The sequence below is a fragment of the Camelus dromedarius genome, chromosome 5 (genome assembly GCF_036321535.1).
Source record: "Camelus dromedarius isolate mCamDro1 chromosome 5, mCamDro1.pat, whole genome shotgun sequence".
In the NCBI taxonomy this organism is placed as follows: Eukaryota; Metazoa; Chordata; class Mammalia; order Artiodactyla; family Camelidae; genus Camelus; species Camelus dromedarius.
Window position 1 is genome coordinate 19,493,150 of NC_087440.1, and position 21,954 is coordinate 19,515,103.

Genomic DNA, 21,954 nt, shown 5'->3' on the forward strand with positions numbered 1-21,954 from the left:
GATTGAGATGCTGGACATTTGATTTGAAAAGCCTTATAATGTCCACTAGAAAATCACTTCTGAGAAGAGGTTCATGGGAAGGGGTTCACTGGGTGGCTTGGATCAGGACAAGAATTAAAAGCATTTGAGAAGGTGCAGGGAAGCAGGAACCAGCACCACCATGTGTAGTAGTATTCTTTATAGTCATGTTTATTTTTTTTTCTGCCCATAAAGTAATATATGCACATGATAGAAAACTGGAACAATCTAAAAACTATAAAGAAAAAAACTAAAACCATGGTGATCCTACAATCCAGGGAGAACTCTCGTAAAATGGTTTAATTTGTGGAGTTTGAAGATGGTTGCTTGCTTAGAAGTCTATCTTGGTTGGATCTGTTTGGAGCCTGGAAATCCTCAGTCTTTTGTGTTAAATACCATTAAATTCAGCCAGTATCAGTTGAGTGCAGGCTTTGTGGCAAATGTGCTGTAAGGCCAAAGCAGAAGTAGACGCCAGATGACCCACAAAGAGATTCCAAAGAGATTCCAATCTGGAGTTAAAAATCAGCCCAATAATTAATTAATTACCACCTAAGTTGTTCATGCTAACTGACTTCTCAGATTTGTGCTGTTACATAACAGGCAACAGACCCAAAGGAAATGGGACAAAGAAGGGCTAGTTGTTTTGTTTCCTGATAGTTACTAAGTCAGACACCATGTAAAGGAAGAAAACACCCCACAAGATCCCGATAAGGTAAGTACTGTTATCACTAACTGAGGGAGAATATGTGGGAAGACTAAAATTTGAGAGCGTTGCAATATCTGGTTGGTGGGGAATCTCTGCCTCACAGGCATGTGTGTAACTACCAGCCTTTTCCAATTGCTTTTATTGGGAAATTGTACAGACTTGGTATAAAAACATCAAGTAGTACAGAACTTCAAAATCCTAATGTCTTTCCAGTCCTCTTCCCAGTAGTAACCATAGTGTTTCAACTACTTTAAAAAAAATTATGAGTCCAATACTTGAATGTATGTCTGTAGTTAAAATGCAAAAATTATAAGTCTACAGAGTGACAGTAAAGTTCCCCTCCTGTGTCTCCTCCCATCTCTCTTCTCCCCTGGGAAACCATTGTTAAGCTTTCCTGCCTTTCCCTTCATGGGTATATATTGTATATAGTTTGGAAAGTGAAGAATTTTTAAATTATAGCCACAAAAATTATAATTATCTGTCTAGAACTCAGCACCCACTAAAAGCGTAAAAGGAATTAGAGGTAGCAGCAGTCCTCAGCTTAGATGGAGAGAGGAGTTAGGTAAATGCTGATACCAAGATTTCCTGACAGCGTGGGGGCAACAGGACACTCTAGGAGCATAAGGATTGGGCACTGTCTTTGGGGAATACTACACCCAGTGACAAAGTTACTGGCACAGCCTCCCTTCATGGGTATTTTTCCCTCACAGGTCTTTGGGTCTGCATCTCAGAACCTACCTAAAACTACAGAATTCTAACTTTGATTTTCTGTCCTACCTTGGATTCTATGCAACACTATCAAAAATTGACTTTCCTTCAAATACCCTTTATCCCTTTTTGCAAGTTCCTCTAAGCCCCACCTTCCCAGTTTCCAGCTTGCTTTGCTGACGCTTGCCTCTGGCCAGTTAGAGTGTGTGGTCATTCTGGCTGTCCCCTGCTATGCTGAACCTGCATCAGATCCTTTCCTCTCTATTCTCTGGTGTCCTAAACCTTTCTAAACTCTTCTCCTTAAAGAGGCCTGTGAGGAAACCAGGAAGAATTGTTTAGTAAAGAATCAGAAATTTAAAACAAAATAAACAACACGGAAATGTGAGGAGATATATATATATATATATATATATATATATAGGAGCCACCAAACACATAGCAGGGGCAGTCAAGGTTCAAAGGAAGTAACCAGTAAATAGGTTAGTGACTTTGTGATAATTGTTCCTTATTTCTTTACTTTTTATCATTGTTGTTATTGTTTTAGCTGTAGATCAACTTGCCACAAATGAGTCTGCTTATCATTTGTCAAATTAGCCAAAAATCTACTTACCTAATGACCAATGACAGCAAAATGTGAGGTGGGACCTCCCCCTCTGCCCATCCTATGCCCTGAGGGTGTGAATGGGTGAGGTGGGCTCCACCATCTCCTCTCAGAAGCCAGGACATGACAGGTGGGAGGTGGCTCAAAGAGCATTCATTCAGCATTTACTGGCAACAAGGGAGTTTCCACAAATTGAAGGTCATTCAAACAGTACATGTTTACTGAACTTGCTTATTTCCATTTCATAATATATCATAGATATTTTCCATGTCCTTATAGACAAACTGCCTACTTATCATTAACAATATTAGACTTCTCTCCATATCATACCTTGTAGTAGGGAGAATAATGCCTCTCCCCACCCAGAAAAGATGTTCATAGCCTATTCCCTGGAACCTATGAATATATAACCTTACATGGCCTAAAGAACTTTCCAGGTGTGATTAAGGTTAAGGACGTTGAGATCCAGAGTTTATCAGAGATGACTGGGGTCAGCCCAGTGTAACCACATAGATCCTTAAAAGCAGAGAACTTTCCTTGACAGAGGTCACAGAGATGCAGTGTGCTGGCTTTGGAGATGAAGAAGGGGCCATGAGTCAAGGAATGTGGGCAACTTCTAAAGCTGGAAAAGGCAATGATATGAATTTCCCCATAGTCTCCAGAAAGGAAAGCAGCCCTGCCTTAATTTTAAGCCCAAGAGACTTGTGTTGAACTTCTGACCTACAGAACTGTAGGATGATAAATGTATTGTTTTAAATCATTAGGTTTGCGGTAATTTGTAACAGCAGCAAGAAAAAAAATCCCATTTGTGCTGTTCCAGAATCATATACATTTGGGCCCTGGTTGCTAGGAGCCTAGCTCAGTATAAATGTTTGCCTTTTCATTGTTGGCTTTACCTGTTGGTTAACCCATATCTCACCACACGGCATATTTTGTGTGCTCTCATGTGTGAGGCAGAATTATCATCAGCTCAAAAGCCTAGGGGATAGGTGTTTTGCTGAAGCCTGACTGGGTCAGGAGCCTTGGTCCTTCCCCTCCTGTCACTGCTCCAGCTGTGCTAGGTCAGCCCCAGTGACATGGGCCTAGCTGGCACTGCCATTTCTGAACTATTTCTCCGGTACCATGGACCCAATGGGCCAAACCATTCCTGCTCTACTTGCCAATGCCAGTGTTGAACAGGGAATGAGAGTAAGAAGAGGAATCCTTTACTCCCCAAGACAAAGGTTCCCCAAAACTTTGGCTTCTTTCTTCTTAGCCTGGCCCAGCCTATCCATTAGTGCTCACAACAATCAGTCAGGTTCAGAAAACCTCTACTGTCTTCTTGCTAGATGCTGGTCATGGGGCTGGTCTGGGGAAAATTCTTTCCTCATGGAGACGGGCTTATATACCTCTAACAGATTATGATTACAAGAAAGCAACCTATTTCCAGGAAAGAGCCTGTAAAGGACTTTGGTGCCAAGAAAAAGAATGTGGACTTTTAACCTTTAGACTATGATGCTGATGCTAGCAGAGCTTGGGTTTTGTTTTTGTTTTTTCCTTGTGGTTTTCTTTTGGGAATTTTTTGTTTGATATTTTAAGAAGCTTTTCCATTTAGCTTAATTTTTTTCTAATTATAAAATTCATACCAATTATGAAAAGTTCACACAATATAGGTAAGAATAAAGATAAAAATTTAAATTGCCTATTATCCTACCAACCAAAATTAACCACTGCTAATGAACTGATGTTTGTTCCCAGACTTTGTCTATTCATGTACAAATATAAATATGGATGTAAATATTTTAAAAGATGTGATCATTCCCAAATGTTTCTTTGCAAACAGCTCTTGTTGTTGTTGTTGAGGGGGTAGGTAATTAGACAAACAGTTTTTTATTTAATGAGGTGTCATAGGCAGTATATTTCTATAATAAAAGAGATCTGTGTAGTTTTTCATACTTCATAATATTTCATTATATGAATATTTCATACTTTTACCCAATCCAGTACTGGAGACATTTCCACTTTTCCTCTATTATACTTCATCCTACTCACCATGAAAATGCCGTCTGAAGTCTTTATACCAGGTTACACTCCACCACTAAATAAGAGAGGGTGTTCATCTCCCCCCACCCTCCCCCAAGCTGGTTATCATCATGGAAAAATTTTACCTCCTTGTTTTAACTTGTATTTTTAAAGGCAGTTATGTTGAGCAGTTTTTCATGTTTACTTTTGTTATCTGTGCTTCTTGTTCTGTGAATTTCCTGTTCATAGTCTGTCAGCCAAAGTCTCTAGTCACTGGGGACAGAACACAGCCTGATGTAGCAGAGGAGTTTATTTTTAAAATATTGCTATGCAAAATGTTATCAACTGCTAAGTGAAGGATACATAGAAGTTAATTTTATCATTCTCTCAACTTTGTATAGGATTAAAAATTTTCAAAATGGGGGGAGGGTATAGCTCAGTGGTAGAGCTCATGCCTAGCCTGCACGAGATCATGGGTTCCATCCCATTACGTCAGTTAAGTAAAAAATAAAAATAATAAATAAATGAATAATACTCATATGTAGAATCTTAAAAAAAGACAAATGAACTTATTTACAAAACAGAAACAGACTCACAGACACAGACTATAAACTTATGGTTATGGGGAGCAGGGAGGAGGTAGAAAGGGGTAAATTGGAAGTTCGAGATTTGCAGATACTAATATATATATATATAGGAGATAAACAAGTTCATGTTGTACAGCACATTGAACTATATTCAATATGTTGTAGTAACTTATGGTGAAGAAGAATATGAAAACAAATATATGTATGTTCATATATAACTGAAGCATTAAGCTGTACACCAGAAATTGACACAACATTGTAAACTGACTATACTTCAATAAATATATGTATATATACAAAACAAGAGAGAAGATATTAAAGCTGCTGCATAAATTCTCCCAAGTATAGCACTGGCCTAGAGGCCCATTGACAATAGTGCTATCTCTGTACTTTAAGCTGCTGATGGTCTTCATGCCATCAGCTAACTCTGGTTTTGGAGAGCATGGGTAGGCCCACCCTGCCACCCTCAGGTGAGGGGCTTAGAGAACAAAGTACTAAGGGAACAGCTGATCATCTTCAGGCACAATAAACCAAGGCAAACCCACAAGCACAGATGTGAGTGTACTGTGGAGGTTTGCAGAGATAAGACCCTGAGAAGTATTGAGCCCCATAGCTACTTGGCTTAGGAAAGACCTCCTAGAACAAGTATCGAAGGACCAGGGTTAGAGATGATGGACTCCATCCAGTGGTGACAGGCCTGGTGGGTAACCTGACCAGGAAGGGGCCAGAGGCAGGTCAGCAAGGAAGGAGGATGAAGGTGAAGTTGTCCAGGAGCCCGAGAGAGGTGCTTACTGACCTCCTTGCAGGCCCTACAAATGTTATTCAAACCTCTGGGCAAATGTATCAGTCACCTGACCTTCCACGAACTCCTCCAAGGGCTTCAGGGACTCGTCCTGCTACCACCTGGCTCCTCGGAGCGTCCAGTCACTGTGGTGCTTCAGAATCAGGTAGCACAACTGGGAGGCTCTTCTCTTTCCACAGCTGGCCTCCAGGTGCTTTCGCTGGCAAGAACATGTCAAGGAATGTTCTCTCTCCTTCCTGCACTGCTTCTCTAGTGAGCACCAGGACCACCTGGAGAGCCTGTTGAACACCAGTACCATGCCCCCACCCCTAGAGGGGCTCACTCAGTGGACCAGGGTGGGCCCCCTGCTCTGCTCTTCACATAAGCTCCTTGATGATGGTGCTGGTGTCACCTCTAGAGCAGAAATCATCAATTTTTTGATAGTGAGTCCCTTTCCTTAAAAAAAAAAATTCTGAACCACAACACCTATGAGTTTATCTGTAAATCATGTACATGGAACACTATACTGATATATGAGGTACATAATAAATACGAGACTCGGCTCTAGATGTGAAAGGTCTGCTATCTTCTCATATCCCCGTGGATAATGACCATTTGCTTAGGTGATTGTGAACAATAACCGTCTAGAGTTGGATTAAGTGCTGTTTCCCTTTTCTTTTACCTGCTTGTGTGATGTTAACAGAATAAAATTTACCAACTGTAAACCTGTGACCATTGAGTTTGATATAATATCCTTTTGTTTTATAGGTATTCCCTTATTATCTCTGAGAATTCTGTCATTTCATAGTAACACATCGTTATTGTTCATCAACAAGTATATCCTCCTACATGTTATATTTCCTGAAAGAGATGCTGAGATTAGGTTACTCAACTGTTTCACATTACCCTTGCCTGCACAGGCAGTGGACAGGATTATTGACACGCAGCTCTGCAGAGGAATTCTTTTTGTGCTGAGTAGTGTAGGCAGTATCTGTGTCCTTGGATGTAAAGATGTTGATTGAGAGGGAGGAGAATACCAAAAAGATGAGACTTTTTAGGCTTCTAGCTATAAGGACTGGAGTATAGGCAGAATGGTCAGTTTTTCAGTAAAACGTTCAGGGAAAAATACATTCATGAACTTAATCAGCTATTTTCCTACATGTACATATTTACCATGTGTTAGACTTGCTTCTTATGTGGCACAGGGTGACTGCCTTAGGGATCACTTTTCTCTTAAAGGACTTTGACAACGTATTTAACCTAATTTTGTCTAACTGAGAAGATTTCATCAGGTGTTTGCCTTGGAGGGCCCACACTTGCGGCTTTCTAAGTAAAACTGAGTGCTCTTTGTGTTCCTTTTTGACTTAGAGCTTCTACTTACTTCTGACTTTTTTTTATGTTTGAGAGGAATAGGTGTGTATGTGAGTGTGCACACAAAAATACAGCAGCCTGTTCATCGCAACTTGCTTATTTTTTGTTGTTTTGTTTTGCTTTTTGGGAGTGGAGAGGAAGTAATTAGGTTCATTCATTTATTTACTTTATTTTAGTGGAGGTACTGGGGATTGAACCCAAGACCTCGTGCATGCACTCTACCACTAAGCTATATCCTCCACCCCAAAATTGCTTGTTTAAAAAATAAAGCAGTCTACATTTATGACTTTCACTTTTTAGGGCCATTGCAAACCATTATTACTTTTGGTTCTAACTTAACATTAATGAAATAAACAAATCCTTGAGTAACTGGGATGCACTTTGATGGGTTTATTGCTTATTATTTGGATCACCAAAAAAATGGTTAATTTCATCTTCACATATCAGCCAGAACTTATTCCTGTAATCTTTTCCTTTGTTTTAAATGTCCTTTTCACCTTTTTTTTTTTTTAAGCAGGGTACATAACACATTTTCAGATTGTGTGCTTGTGTATCAGTGGGCCATGTTTGCTGACTAAAGCATACCCTGTATGTGTAGAGTTACCTCCTAGTCATCTTCCTTGGAAAACGATTTGACAGGTCAGAAGGGAGAAAAGACTACTCAGCTACTCTGATCCTTGAGTGTAGGGTTCTATTCCTCTGGTTGTTTTTGCAACACCTCAGGATAACTCTGAGGAGAGCAGCAGGCACATTCCTTTGAACAAATTTCATTGAACTGAGCCCCTGTAACATCAGCCAATGAAAAGGTTCTGTTCTGTTCCAGGCAGTGAATTTAGGGATCTGTCCTGTCAACTAAATAAAGTGATCTCTATTTGTTGATTATTTTAAATGAATGCTCTTTGATTAGTATAACTTGTCTGGAGTTGACTGCATGTTTTATTTTCTAAGTGTGCTCTGAAATATAAAAGTGTTTTTATCTTTCCTGCCTCCTGACCCTGGTTCTTCTTTCCCTGGATACAGAATGACACCCCCTTTTCATTTTATCAAATCCTGTTCATCCTTTGAGATCTATCTCTTTCATGAAGCCTTTCCTTATTAAATCTCTTCTAGTTGTAAATTTATACTTATCTTTATTTTCCTCCTCTTTGAACTTGTGTAGCACTTCTGCTTTGCACTACAGTTTAGCACTTAATTGTATAGTCTTGTATTATTTCTCTAATTTTTTGTGTGTGTTTCCTGCAGAATCTGTAAGCCCCATGCAAGTTCCTCGTGGTTTGTTTGTTCAGTTTACCACTGTGAGTTTTCCTTCCAATTCAACTTCCCAGTCTATTCCCATAGTCATATACAGGGCTTTGTCATTATATGAAACTGCTCCTCTCCTGAATCACTATTCTACACAACCCACTCTGACCACAGTTTGCTTACTCAAGTACCCACACTTCTGTCATCTAAACTTAATGGAATTTCCAATTTCTTGACTTTACAAGTGAAGAGAGGGGTCCCTTCTTTCTTCACATCCCTCCTTTTGCAGCATAGATGCTGTGACACATCATTTTAGTCACTTTCTTGAATGAACTCTAACTCCTGCTCCTGCCCTATGGTACCAATTGGTCTGACAAATCTTTTTTTTTATTTTTACCTGCCTTTTTAGTCCCTGCACCCAAGTAACTGAGCACTTGTGAGAAAACTGCAAAGGAAAATGAATAGCACTATAAGTTCACACTCACTACTTTCAGTGGTCTCTCGTGTTGCCTGGAGATTTTGCAATGATTTTTCATGAGTCCGTTCTTTACAACAGTGTTTTTAAACCTCCATTTTCCTCAAATCTCTATTTATCTCTTTCTCCCCAGCTGTTCTTGGATGATTTTACCTCCTACTTTATAAATGAAGTAGAACCATCTAATGGGAGCTCGTTCAGTTTCTCACCTTAAATTTGCAAACCTACTTTCCTGACTCATCTTCTCCAGCTTCCCTGCTGTTACAGTGGCGGGATTCCCTTGTGTGTGCTCTGGATCCCATTCCTTCCCTCCTTCTCAGGGACTGGTCTCCCTTTCCTCTCTCATCTACATCTCCAACCTCTTTTAAGTATTAGATCCACATCCAGTTAATCACCAGGTCCAAGCCATTCTACCTCTTCAGTGTTTCTTGTATTGTCCACTTAACTCCGCTGTCATCACTGTGATCCATGCCGCTTTCATCACTTACCTGAACTAGCTTAACAGCCCCGACCTTGGTCTCACATGTCTGTTCTTCTCTCCTCACATCCATCTTCTGTAGGGCAGCCAGAAGGGTGATGCTAGAATGCACATCTTATCAGACTATAGCCAAGTATGAAGTCTGGGGACAGGATCTGTATCTTGTTGGTGGAGGAACTTCCTTCTCCATGGGTCATCTTTCTTTATTGTCACCTTCCCTTCTCTAACTTCTTTTCATCATCTCCTTGACAAATGAATATCAACCTGTTACCTTCAAATTGTCAAAAGGATTAATAGTTCATAATTTAACTAAGTGCTCAGGGGGGTTACGTGCTCCCTTTCTCCCGCCATCTACTCTTCTGCTTCTAATCAGATGGCTTCTGTGCTTAAACCATAATTTATCTTCCTTCCCACTGGCACACTCCCCTGACCACCACCACCATATAAAAGCTGAAACTCCATAAAGCCCACCCCCAACTGTCTCTGCTAACTTCTCCAGCCTCATCTCACACTGCCACGTTTCTCATTCCCTGTGTTTTGGCCATCCCAGTCTTCTTTGTGCTTCTGAAAAGTGACAGCCCTATTTCCACATGCACTCTCCATCTATGCCTGCATTCATACTTTGCTTTTCTAGTCCTTACTCATTCTCCTTGTCTCAAGCTAAGTCTTAAACTTTGTGTTAGTGGTATGGTGGGTAATTAAGAACCTGGGGTTTATGGTCAGGTAGACAGAAACAGCTGGTCTGTTTCTGTGTGTCTTAGTTTCCATATCTGCAAAAGCGGCTTACATTTACCTCAGGAGGTTGTTGAAAGGCTCAGATAAGTTAGTTTATATAAAGTTTTCAGCATAACATCTGCATTATAGTAATACAATAAATGGTCTTATCTCTTTATAAAGCTAACTGCCCTTAACATTCAGATTATTTTTAATTGAGCTATTGACATATGATATTAGTTTCAGGTGAGTACGTAATGATTCAATATATGTGCATATTGCACAGTGATCACTACAATAAATCTAGTTAGCATCCATCTCCACACATAGGTGCAAATCGGTCATATTCTCAAGGTTGACTTTATCACTCTGCCCTAAGCAATGGAGATAAGAAGTCCAGGTCAGGGAAGCTTATTGTCTGGACTCTTCCTACTCTGTGATACCTCCACCCCTTACACGCCCCCACCCCCATTTTCAACAGGAACGCGGGTTTGGGGTTGATCATCGGTTTTTGGCCATTGCTATTATTTTAAAACATAGGCAATACCCAGGACACCTACTGTGTGAAAGATCTCTAGAAGACGTTCCTGTTGAAGGCCCTGAAGGCATAGATGAAGATGATCCTGTTAATTCTGACTACAACATGAAACTGACCAAGTTTTCCTTCCAAGTTGATAGGTACAGAAACCTCCTTTTTGGATTTACTTTATTATTATGATTATGATTATTAATTATTTTGTCATTCTGACACAATACCTTTTCACTAAAGGTCTTTTCAGGGATAGACATGTTTATTTTCTTAAGTGCGTCTTTGCCCTGGTTTAGTGCTTTACTTAGTGCCCTTCACTGTAACAGATGTGAGTTCTGTCCTATCTTCCAGGTCTTGGAAAGCCCAGCTGTCATCACTGAATGAAAGCATAAAGAGCTCCAAACTGGAGGCTTCCTGTTGTGCTCCATGGTTCCAGGATATTCTGCACTTGGAGTCCCCCGAATCTGGTGACCAGAGTGCCAGTGTGCCAAGCTGGGCCTTCATTCCCCAAGGCCTGCCGCACAGGCAGTACAGTTTTCCATGGAAAAGTCCCGCCAAGACCAGGGATCCAGGAAGATTATGGAAAAGAATGCACATCAGTGAGCAGGAGGAGCCCCTTGAGCTCGCATGTGTGTCTGTGACAGGATTCACTGCACTGTTTACTTGGTCAGTAGAAAGGACGGGCTGTTCCATTGCCCTCTGGGATTTGGAGACCCAGGCCATGCAGTGTTTTTCCCTGGGCAAAAAATGCATCCCTGTAGACAGTGATGGAGACCAGCAGCTGTGCCTCGTTTTGACAGGTGAGAACGTCTTGCGTCAGGTTGGAATCCATCGCCGAGAGCACCTCTCTTACCTGTTTTACTACTGCTGCCCGGGTGATGTAGTGCCTACTCACTCCTCTAAGTGTAGTGTTTTATGGAGGAAATTTGGTGTTAACGTTGGTAATGTTGCCTCATATGTTTGATTTTTAATTAAGGTTATTTCTGCTCAGCTAAGTACTAAGATACTGAGTCAGAAAAAGTTTAAGTCTAAGAAGAGTTGGTTTTAACCCAGGGAGTCTTCACAGGACTTTGGTTTGTACAGAGTTCGTAAGCTGGCAGCTCATAGGCCATATGAGTTTGGATTTGCTTGGCTTGCGCTATGTAGGCTTTTAAAAAAGAGATTTGTGTCTCACAAGCCTGTAAAATTAGAGGGTTTCAGACAAAATCTGTATTTCCAGTTATTACTGTAAAATTAGAATATCTGGCAACACTGGCCCTCATTCCTGCATAGTAATTGATGGGTTGGAGCTGAATTTCAGTGCTCCTAGATGGGCTGCTTTCTTTCAGGTTTGGTTTTCTTGCACTTCTCTCACCACCTGTTTTGCCTGTAGGCATTTGGGTTTGATGTGTCAGATGCGCATTGGTTCAGCATAACCATGCCATAACCTCCTACAGAGCTACTGAGTTCTGATTGAACTAACCATGTGTTTCTTCTTCAGTGTCCTGATTTTGGTAATCATGTATTTCTATGTGTCAAGAGCATGCTATTAATGTTTCATTTTAGTAAACCAGAAATGTGACATCTCAATAGTTACAAGTTCCAAGTATTGATAGTACAAGACAGTACAAAGTAGCAAAGAGAGGTTTCCTGCTAGTCATAGGATACATTGTTCCTATGAGAATTTGCCTTGTGGTTAGTGTTTAAAAGATAAAGCTCTTCTTTGAAAAAATCATGATGAATTTATTAATTAATGTCATAATAGTTACTGGTACCCAATAAATCTATTTATACTTACAGTGCTGAAGTATTGCACAATTAGAGATTAATTCCTGTCATAATCCTAAAACCTACGTCCTAATAATTTACTAAAGTCAACTTTTGTTTTTCTTATAGAAAATGGACTCTGTCTGATTTTGTTTGGTCTGACCCAAGAGGAGTTTTTAAATCGACTAATGATCCATGGAAGCGCCAGAACTGTGGATTCTCTTTGCCATCTGAATGGTTGGGGGCGGTGCTCCATCCCCATGCACGCCCTAGAGGTAACGGAGTTAAATGTCTGGAGAATTCTGCTTGATAATCCTTCTGTCCTATACTCTGACTACAGATTATTGTAGTCGGTACAACTGGGAGAATTTATTTAACCTTGCACCAAAAGATCATCCATTTGCTTATTGTTGGCTATTTCATTACCCTAATCCTGCTTAGCAGTTTTTCGTTTTTGACATTAAAAGATATAAGGTTACAATAACTACTATTTAAAAAAGAGAAAGTTACAAGCACTGAAGCAACAATAAGCTGAGGAGAAGAAATGATGTGGAAACAAGCTGTGGGAACCTGAAACAGGAATGATCCCTTATTCCCACTTTGCAGTCCCCACACTTCTAATCCAGCTGTAGTAGTGTCAGAATGGAATTTATATAGCATTTTATAGTTTACAGATATGCATTATCTAAATTGTGCTAAAATAACCACATGAGAGTTCTTTATACATTCTGGATACGACCCTTACGAGGAACATAATTTGCAAGTATTTTCTCCTGTTCTATGGGTTGCCTTTTCACCTTCTCCATGGTGACCTTTGAAATACAAAAGTTTTTAATTTTGATTTAGTTGGTTTCCTCTCTTTTTCTTTTTGGTTACTTGTGCTTATGGTGTCCTAGCTAAGAAACCAGTGCCTATTCTTAGGTCACAAAGATTTACTTTTACAAGGGTTTTATAGCTTTAGCTCTTACATTTAGATCTTTGATGCACTCTGATTAATTTTTGTGTATGATAAGTGGAAGGGACCCAACCTCATTCTTTTGCATGTGGATATTCAGTTGTTCTAGCACCACTTGTTGGAAAACTTATCTTTATATACTACAGAATATCATTTTAGAAAATGTAGTAATAGGGAAAGAAAGAAAATTTATCACTCATAAATCTATTACCCAAAGTGATATTGTTTACTCTTAGGGTTATTTCCTTATAGTTGTTTTTCCCTATTTATCAATGTTAATAATCAGGTATTACTAATATTCTTATCCATTTTATAGGTAAATATTATTTCCATTTTATAGATGAGGAAACAGAGAGAGGTTAGGAATTTTATTCTAATTTAGCTATACTTGGGCAGTACGTGGTAGCACTAGATGTTTGAACCCAGGCAGTGTGACTACATAGCCTGTGCCTTACACAGTATGTGTATGTGTGTGTGTGTGTGTGTGTGTGTGTGTGTGTCTATGTAGTGAGTTTAATTAAGCTTGTGTGGAATATACTGCATTTTCTGGCCTTAGTCTCCCCCATATACAAATGATGAATATGTATGATTTAAGTGATAACAACAACAATAATAAAACACATACCCTTATTCCCACCATCCAGGCAAGAACTCGATTATCTTTGAATGTGCACCCCTCCTGTTGCATGTGTCCATCCCAGTCCTGTTCCCTTAACTCCCCCAGCCTCAGAGTTAACTACCATTCCGAAAATTTATACCATTCCCTTGCTTTTCTTTTTCTTACTCCATATAAAGATATACTCAAATAATGCTATTTAGTTTTAGCTACTGTACATATATTTGGGGGGGGGGGGCTTGCTGGGGTTTTTTTTTCATTCAAAATTTTTTTGTAATTCATCCATGTTAAATTTTATAACTACAGTTTGTTCAGTTTTACCCCTGTATAGCATTCCATTATCTGAATATGTCTTATTTATCCAACTTTAGATTGTTTCCAGTTGTTTGCTGATGTAAACAGTGTTGCAGTAAATAGTTTCTTACACATCTATTGTAGCACGTTTGGGAGAGTTTTCTTGGTAGTGGTAGAATTGCTGGGTCATAGCGCATGTGCATGTTTAACTTTACTAGAGTACTCTAGTTTTCCAAAGCTCTTTTATTAGTTTATGGTCTCACCAGCAATGTAATCATTTCTAATTGTGTTATGTTTGGCAACACTTGGCATATCCAGATATTTTGGCAATCTGATAGTATGATGGATTTTAACTTGCTTTAATGTTGAACACCGTACATATATATACATGTGGCTTATTTTTGTAAAGTGACTGTTCAAGTCTTTTGCCTTTTTTTCTCCAGTGGTGTTTGCCTTTTTCTTAGTGGTCTGTAGTGTTTCATATATTTTAGATACCTATCCTTTGTTAGAGGTGTGATGAATATATTCTAATCTGTGGCTAGTCTTTTTACTGTCATGGGGGTTCTTAATTTAACGTAGTTCTAAATTTTAATTAGTTTCATTAATCAGTTCTTTGCTTTATGAATGTAATTTGTGATTTCTCCTATGTTGAGGTCATAAAAATGGTTTTATATTTTTTCCTATGATTAAAATTTTTGAGTTTTGCATGTAAGTCCTTTTTCGTTGGAGCTTGTATTTTTGCACAGGGTGAGGTAGGGACCTACTTTTCCCCTACATATTGATAATTTGTCTCAGCATCTTTTTTTTTAAAAAAAAGTCCTTCCTTTACCACTGATCTGAAATGTCTCGTGTATGTATATATGCGTGAGTTTGTCTCTGGGCTGTACGCTGTTCCTTTGGTCTTTGTCCATCCCTGGGCCATTTCCATTCTGTTTTAATTATAAATCTCTCATTTTATTATTCTTCAGTAGTATCTGTCATTCTCCCTCCCTAAACCTCTTCCATATTTTAGGATCAGCTTGTCAAGTTTCATGAAAAACTATTCAAATTTTTAACTTCCCTATATATCAAGTAGGGAAGAATTGATATCTTTAGGATATTTAATCTTACTATCTATAAACACACTCTCCCCATTTTTTAAAGTTTTCATTGATTTCTTTCAATAAAACATTGTAATTTTTATCATTTTTCCTGTAAAAGCTTGACATCTTTTGTTAGCTTTATGTTTGGTGTGTATATTTACATTTAAATGCTGTATATATTTAAATCTGTATATATGTATATTTAAATACTATATATTTGAATATACATAGTATATTTTTACATATTTGAATACCATGTATATTGCTATTATAGATTATATATTTTTAGTTTACATTTGTTACCAGTATAAAGAAATACTTAACTTTTATATGTTGATATTTTTGTTCAGCAAATTTGTTAAATGCTTATTAATTCTAATAATTTTTTAGATTTTATTGAGGTTTCTATATAGTTAATCTATATGTGACATCAAATTAATACAATTTTGTTTCTTCTCTTCAAAACTTTATTCTCTTTACTTTTTTTCCATGTCTTAATTTTCTGCAGGGACCTCTAGTATAATATCACCCAGAAATAGCAATGGGCATCCTTATATTATTTCTGATCTTACCTGTAAAATACCTGTAATATCTCTCTATTAATGTGTGTCTATTTATGTATGTTAAGAAAACCTTTATATCTAAGTAAATTCCCATTTTTCCCCAGCTATGAGGTTTTTTAAATCATAAGTGGATGTTGAATTTTACTGAACACTTATTCTAAATATATTGAGATAATCATATGAACCATTTCCTTTAATCTGTTACTGTAGTTAAACCACATGAATCAATTTTATTATTTTTATTATGAAATATAACATTATTTTAAAATGTGAAGTACATATCATTTAACGAATAATTACAAAGCAAAATTTCTTGTAACCATCATTCAGGGCAAAAAATAAAACATTACTAGCACTCCAGAAGCTCCTGTGCCCTCTACTAGTTAGACAGTAAATATTCAGTTTATGTTTTTTTAAGAGGATACCCTAGGAAATATAATGTACATGTTTAAATTACCAAAAAAGTTTATAACTTTACCCTTCTGGGTAACAGAAGTCCACTGAATGCTTTAACATCACTTGCTCTTTCTATACTTACATAATTGTTCTGGGTGTTTTGTTTGTTTGTTTTTTACTACATTGGCATTCATTATACTTAAGTATTCAGGCTTCTTTCTTTTTACACAGAATTGATACATTTCCCTTGCTCTTCACTTCTCACATTGTAGGCCTTCCCTCTGCGTAAGGTGTATCATTTAGAATCTCCTTTAATGAGGATCTGACTGGTGCTGATCTCAGTTTTCATCTAAAGTGTCAATTTGCAGTCATTTTTGAAAGATATTTTTGTTGTGCATGGAATTCTAGGCAGGCAGTTGTTTCACCACATTCATGATCACTTTCTACTGTGTTCTGGATCCCACTGACATTGAGAAGTTAGCTATTGTTCCTCTGAGAAGCTGAACGTGTTTTACCATTTTTTTTAGTGAAACAAAAATATAATCAACATAGACACAACCATATTGCACTCTGACACATGTAAGAGGTAAATATGAATTTTATATGGCAGAATGTTTCACCCACTATCACAAATTTCCATAATTCTGATAAATATCTTTAAAAATTTTCCCAAAATTCTAAGCATAATTATAAATTGAAGGTTTCCTCTAAACATGCATAACTATCATATTATCCAGTTTTGTGTGCAGAAGAGACAGAAGAGTTCAGATTTGATGCAGATGTTGATGTTATACATGGAATTCCCTCCTCTACACCTCTAAGCTACCAGCGTCCCAAGTCAAACATGGAGACATAAAGTGGTATTTGTGATAACATCAATATAATGCCTGATTTATGTGTATAAAGCCTGAAAGTATATTAGTATTAAAAAGCAAGAAAACAGAATTTGGAATTAGTCCAATCCAAATGAGACATCTTCAAACCTAAAAAGGATAAAAAGGAATATTAGCAAATACATTTATTTTATTTGGATTACACATAGCACCACCAAACTTATCTAACTTGTGCTGTATATATCACTGTTGGTAAAAGAAGTAGCTGCAGACAATTTACCAGATCCATTAAAAAGACCATCTCCAAATATTTACCCCAGTGGCTTATCCCATTGGTTCTCCCACAACCTTAGAGGAAAGAACGCTGGTATTAAGGTTCAGATCCTGGCTCTATGACTTAGAGTAACTGTGTGACTCTGAGCAGGTCACTCAAACTCTCTGATGCTTTCTCAAATTAATTTCCAGGCTAGAATGTAAAGGAAATTTGAGAAGAATTTCCCAGAAAAGCTGGATTTTCTGCCTCTGGACTCCAACTGAAGATGCAGAGAAGTCCAGTTCCTCCCTGATTCATGCTGCTAGAGCTCCTTGCAAGCTACATCTGTCATAGAATGTTTACACTGAGTTACAACAATCAGCTTCCATTTCTCTCCTCTATTGGACTGTGAGCTATAGAGGCAAATACACTGCCCACACACAAAGGAACGGTATGTCTACAGAGCCATGTCACTCCTCTCTTCTGGCTGAATAATAAAGCAACTGCCACGCAGAGGAAGGGACAGTTCACTTTCGAAGGCCCAGAGATGCCCAATGTAGAAATAGCAGAAAAAAGAGCAAACTCTTGCAGGTGCCATGGGTAACCGCTGCCTCCGTCCTGTCAGCCACACCTGCAGCTCCTCTGTCCTCCCTTTAGAGGGTCAGAGCCACACACCTTCCTCATGCCACTCCACAGAAGGAATGTGACCCCATGAGTTTCTTCTTGCCTGCTGAATTGCTACCCTCATTAATGTCCTCCAGACAATGAGGGTGGTCATATTACAGCTGTCAGTATCAGTCCCCAGGATAGTGAAATTAAAGAGGATTTTCTTAAGGCTAGAAAGGCTAGAAACCCACCTCCATGCTGCTGCTTACTGGTCTCGATCTATAAAAAAGAAAAGGGAGAAAGAAGAAGAAAATCAGTAAGTTTTACCTTTAAATAAGGCAAGCAGAAGAGCCCTCCGTCCCTGCCCATGAATGTCTTGTTAAGAACAACCTGGTAGGACCTAACCTTGCCTGCTAGCCTCAGATCTTCCCCCAGCCAGAGAGTTCCACAGGAGTCCAGGATTGGACAGTGCTACCCTAACAAAGGCCTGTGCCTCCCTGGGACTCTCCTTGGTGCTAAGTATCCCTGAGGCTGTCAGGAAAGCCCAAGGAGGCCACAAGGGAAGAACAGTTCAGAGGGTGTGTGCATTTGTGCAAGTGCTGCTTCTGCTCCCTGCTCTTGCTGCAGGGAAAGCACTGTCTCAAGGACCATGCTGTGCAGAGGTCTCTCAGAAGGTGCCACCAATCAGAGCTTTACTAACATTCACTGATCCTCCTAGGATGCAGATATTTTTATATCAAAGCAGCTTTATTCTGTGGCTGTAATTCAGATACAACTGTCAGCAGCCAAGAAAAGCACTTGAACACTTACCCCACTTAACTATCTTGGGTTCCTGGAGAGTCACGTGATTCACGCGGCAGCTGTACTCATCTCTTGCGTTGGGCGTGAAGTTAGTGTGGACCAGGAGATAGAAAGACCAGTCCTTGCTGAAAGACAGGTCAGACTGCTCCGCTTTCATCTTCTGCCCGTTCTTCAGCAAATCAATTTCAATCTGTGGTGGGTGGAACCCAGACACATAGCAGTTCAAGAAATTTGGCTTCTCATTCTCCGCTGGGTGACGGGAGTAAACCTGAATCTTCGGAGTACCTGAGGAGTGTCAGGGAAAGAGAGATGAAACTGCAGAGTACTTCACTTGGGGCTGCCTTGCTCTAAAGCCAGATCGGGCACCAAGCATTTAAAGCTGATCATCTATTTCTCCCAGTTCCATTTCAAATTGGGCCCAGTGAGCTTCCACTTTTCCAAAAGGCAGCCTCGATTTTGAGGGATAAACCATGACTTAGTATCTTGCCCACATAATTTCCCTACACATGCCTTTGGGCTTTTCCTAGCAGATGTCTAGTGGGATCTTTTTCTGTCACTGGACATTGTGCTGAATCTTTAAGAAGCTTTCTCTGGAGGCTCTCAAGAACTTTTCATGGCTTCTCAGCCCCCACAGAATTCTTTATCACACATGAGTTTACATGATTTGGCTCCACTCTACTTGTCAAGCTGCATTTCTCACTTCGCACAGCTTCCATAATAACCATATCAAACAACTCACATTATTGTACCCCGTTCCAGCCCCATCCATTTTTTTTTTATGTTTACGCCTTTCTATTTTTGGCTCCTGCCTAGATCCACACCCATCAGACCTCTCAATATGTATTAAGTACCTCGTGCAGTGCCTGGCACACAGCATTTCTCTGCAAGTGTACGGTACTATTATTATTACCTCCTTGTTCAGAGACCTGAGAGTCAATTCAAAGTACGTTCCTACAAAACACAGCCTCTTTATCCTGCCCCGAGTTTATACACCAAACCCCTATCCGATTGTGTACCTCATTTCATGAGCTCAAAAACAAAGACACAAAACTGAAAAGTCTACAGAAGATGGCAGATACCTTAAATGAAGTAGTTGGGCTGGGTAAGATAAGAGGGAAGAGTGAGGACTGTGGCAAATGGGAGACAACTTACTCTCCATTAGGACCAAGGGGAGTAGTGCATGTGAGAATGGGATTCCTATTTCTAATTAGCGCTCTCACATGATTGCCATAATCTGCCAGGTTGAGAGTACACATAATGCTACAGAACAGTGGCTTCCAAAATGGGATGCATGACTAGACCATCCTCAGGGATGTGGAAAGAAAATGTTATAAGCTGTATTTCTGTATTTTTCTTCCAAAGTGAAGATAAGTGTTACTGCTACTAAATATACATACTGACTTGTGTATAATCCACCTTTAAATAGAAACACCTTCAAGGTACATGGTTATAAAGGGCAGCTCCTCCTCCATGTCTGGGAGGTGGTGGGGTTAGGAGGAGTACCAGGCCACTCTGACCATACGTATCTGTCTAGAAACATCCTATCATCACCAGTAAGTCACCAGTCCCACCAAGAACTGGACTGAGAATCCCAATGAACCCTACTTTTTAAAAATAAGCTTAAAAATGAAGATATATAGAAAGCTCTTTGCATTTGCACTTCTGATAATTCAAACATAAATGCCCCAGGAGTTAAAGCACAGGTCCATTCAGCCTGAAATTCTCTTTGAGGGACAGGCGAGTTTTTGCAAGAATATCACAGTAATCTCTTCCAAGAGCAAAAGGAGCATTATATATGCCTGGGTTTGAATCTGGCTGCAGCCAGGTACTGGTTCTGTGACTAAGGGAGTTATTTGAGTTTCTGTAACTTAACTGAAAAATTAATTTATGCCCGCCCAGAAATAAAACTCACACAGGGAAAAGAGGAGAAAATAGACCCTCAAAGGCAATCCGCAATTCTTGTATGTCTCCCAGACATGGTCTTGTGTATCTTCCTATCTTCTAGGCGTGTATTACTTCGGAAACTTTCAAAATAAGGTAGTTTTCAATGCTAGCTTGTTATTTTTTTGGAAAACTTTTATAGTCACCATCAAATACCAGTAATAGTGATGCTACATTATGCTTTATTTTGTAAATAAATTTTAAATTAAATTCCGTTTTTTCTATGTTCAAACCTGCTTCACAGAGGCTTTGTGAGAGAAAAATCTGAGGGTGCCATATATTGCGGGGGTATTTAGAACGTGCTCAAGATCCACAGTGTCCCCGACAGACTGCGTGGGTAAGCATGTTAATTACTCATCTCTAGTTTTACAAGCTTTCTCTTATTCAAAACTGAAAGTAGAGACTCAGTTCATCTTGGAAAGAACCAGGCAAGGAGCCAAAGAGGAAGGCCTCTGTGAAGAAAAGGCAACAGGGGCCCATGACCACCCAGCTTGCTCCCAAGAATCTCACCCCAGAAGGTAGGGACGCGGTTCTGAAAAACGCACAGATTAGAGACAACAAAGGGCGCACACCCTCTCCAAACTCTGGTCAGGCTCCATTGTCTGCCGTTTACCCCCTGTGTGATTATGTTACTTCAACTCTTCGTGCCTCAGTTTCCTCATCTGTGACACGCTATTAATAAGGCACCGTGTTTACAACCTAGACGCATTTCACAGTTAAATGGCATATAGCGCAGAGCGTCCCCCGCACACAGTGAGCTGTCAATAACGAGTAGTTCTTATGATAATTATTAAAAGCGACATGTAATGGGAACAAGAGAATTAACGATGTGAAGCGCTTTGTAGACACCTCAAGGCATTCCACAAATTTCCGGTGGGGATTCGTCGCCGTGGTTTGGGCCCATGTTTGGGGAGAGAACCGAGGGCAGGAGAACCTGGCGTAAGCCTGGGGTAAGCTCGAGGCCCTCAGGCTCCTAACTAGGCGGAGTTGCTCGGGACTAACTTACCCCGACAGTGCCTCCCCCAAAGCCCAGGTGTTGTCTCCACGCATTCACAGCCCCCAAACCCTCGCCTTTGGGGCCCGCCTACAAGCCCTCGGCTCCAGCTGTGCCCTGAGCCAAAGGTCCCGCGAAGGAGCGGAAGAGAACCCCTCCCCCACCTCGGTTGCTCTGAAGCGTGTCAACACCCGGAAACTGTCTGGACCCACCCGGCTCGAGCCTCCCAGAGGTTTCAACCACCAGCCCCCGTCCCAGAGCAGCTGGCCTCCCGGCCTCTCACCCCGTCCCCACTCCTCGGCCAGCCAACCGCTTCCCCATCCCAAGACAAGCCCGGGGGTAGTGCACCAAGCCGGGAAGGAAACCTCGGGGAGCGGAACCGAGGTGTACAGAGTTAGTGCCAATAGTGCCAAATGGGTTGGGTGGGACCCGATGGGCTGGAGGGAAAGGGAGGAGGGGAAACTTACGCTGGATGGCGTCCAGGCTGGACAGCGAGAGCAGTCCGAGCAGGACCAAGGGCACCAGACGAGCCATCGCTACAGCAGCAGCGCGGGCGGCAGAGTGAGCGCCGGGTTCCGCGCTCGCATTTATATTGCGCGTTCTCGCCGCCAATCAGAACCCTGCCCGCGCAGCCGTCACCCGTCTCCTAGCGAGCGATGCCAG

General features: G+C 40.2%; 2 protein-coding genes across 3 annotated transcripts; one reads left to right on the forward strand and one right to left on the reverse strand.

Annotated features, from left to right (window-relative positions):
- The first annotated feature begins 589 nt into the window (after positions 1-589).
- On the forward strand, positions 590-20,600 carry LOC116153459 (spatacsin). 2 transcript variants are annotated; one of them, XM_064485645.1, is made up of 5 exons: positions 590-730; positions 10,223-10,360; positions 10,563-11,011; positions 12,087-12,232; positions 20,542-20,600. In XM_064485645.1, the coding sequence occupies exons 2-5, from the start codon at positions 10,326-10,328 to the stop codon at positions 20,563-20,565; spliced, it is 654 nt and encodes a 217-aa protein (XP_064341715.1). In that variant the 5' UTR covers positions 590-730; positions 10,223-10,325; the 3' UTR covers positions 20,566-20,600. The 2 variants fall into 2 exon arrangements, with proteins under 2 accessions (XP_064341715.1, XP_031309017.2); XM_031453157.2 differs by lacking the exon at positions 20,542-20,600 and having other exon boundaries at positions 12,087-14,534.
- Positions 15,692-21,909, reverse strand: LOC105101700 (beta-2-microglobulin). Its single transcript, XM_031453162.2, has 4 exons — positions 21,759-21,909; positions 18,366-18,641; positions 17,807-17,834; positions 15,692-16,846 (listed from the first exon to the last, which is right to left on the reverse strand). The coding sequence occupies exons 1-3, from the start codon at positions 21,823-21,825 to the stop codon at positions 17,821-17,823; spliced, it is 357 nt and encodes a 118-aa protein (XP_031309022.1). The 5' UTR covers positions 21,826-21,909; the 3' UTR covers positions 15,692-16,846; positions 17,807-17,820.
- Positions 21,910-21,954: the final 45 nt, after the last annotated feature.

What these genes read in the sequence shown, in the direction of transcription:
- LOC116153459 (XM_031453157.2), top strand. Translation starts at nt 10,326, where the DNA reads ATGAAACTGACCAAGTTTTCCTTCCAAGTTGATAG. An exon ending in TTTTCCTTCCAAGTTGATAG is followed by an intron (nt 10,361 to 10,562) that starts GTACAGAAACCT and finishes CCTATCTTCCAG; the next exon opens with GTCTTGGAAAGCCCAGCTGT. An exon ending in GCTGTGCCTCGTTTTGACAG is followed by an intron (nt 11,012 to 12,086) that starts GTGAGAACGTCT and finishes TTTTTCTTATAG; the next exon opens with AAAATGGACTCTGTCTGATT.
- LOC105101700 (XM_031453162.2), bottom strand. Translation starts at nt 21,825, where the DNA reads ATGGCTCGTCTGGTGCCCTTGGTCCTGCTCGGACTGCTCTCGCTGTCC. An exon ending in CAGCCTGGACGCCATCCAGC is followed by an intron (nt 18,642 to 21,758) that starts GTAAGTTTCCCC and finishes GACACTCCTCAG; the next exon opens with GTACTCCGAAGATTCAGGTT.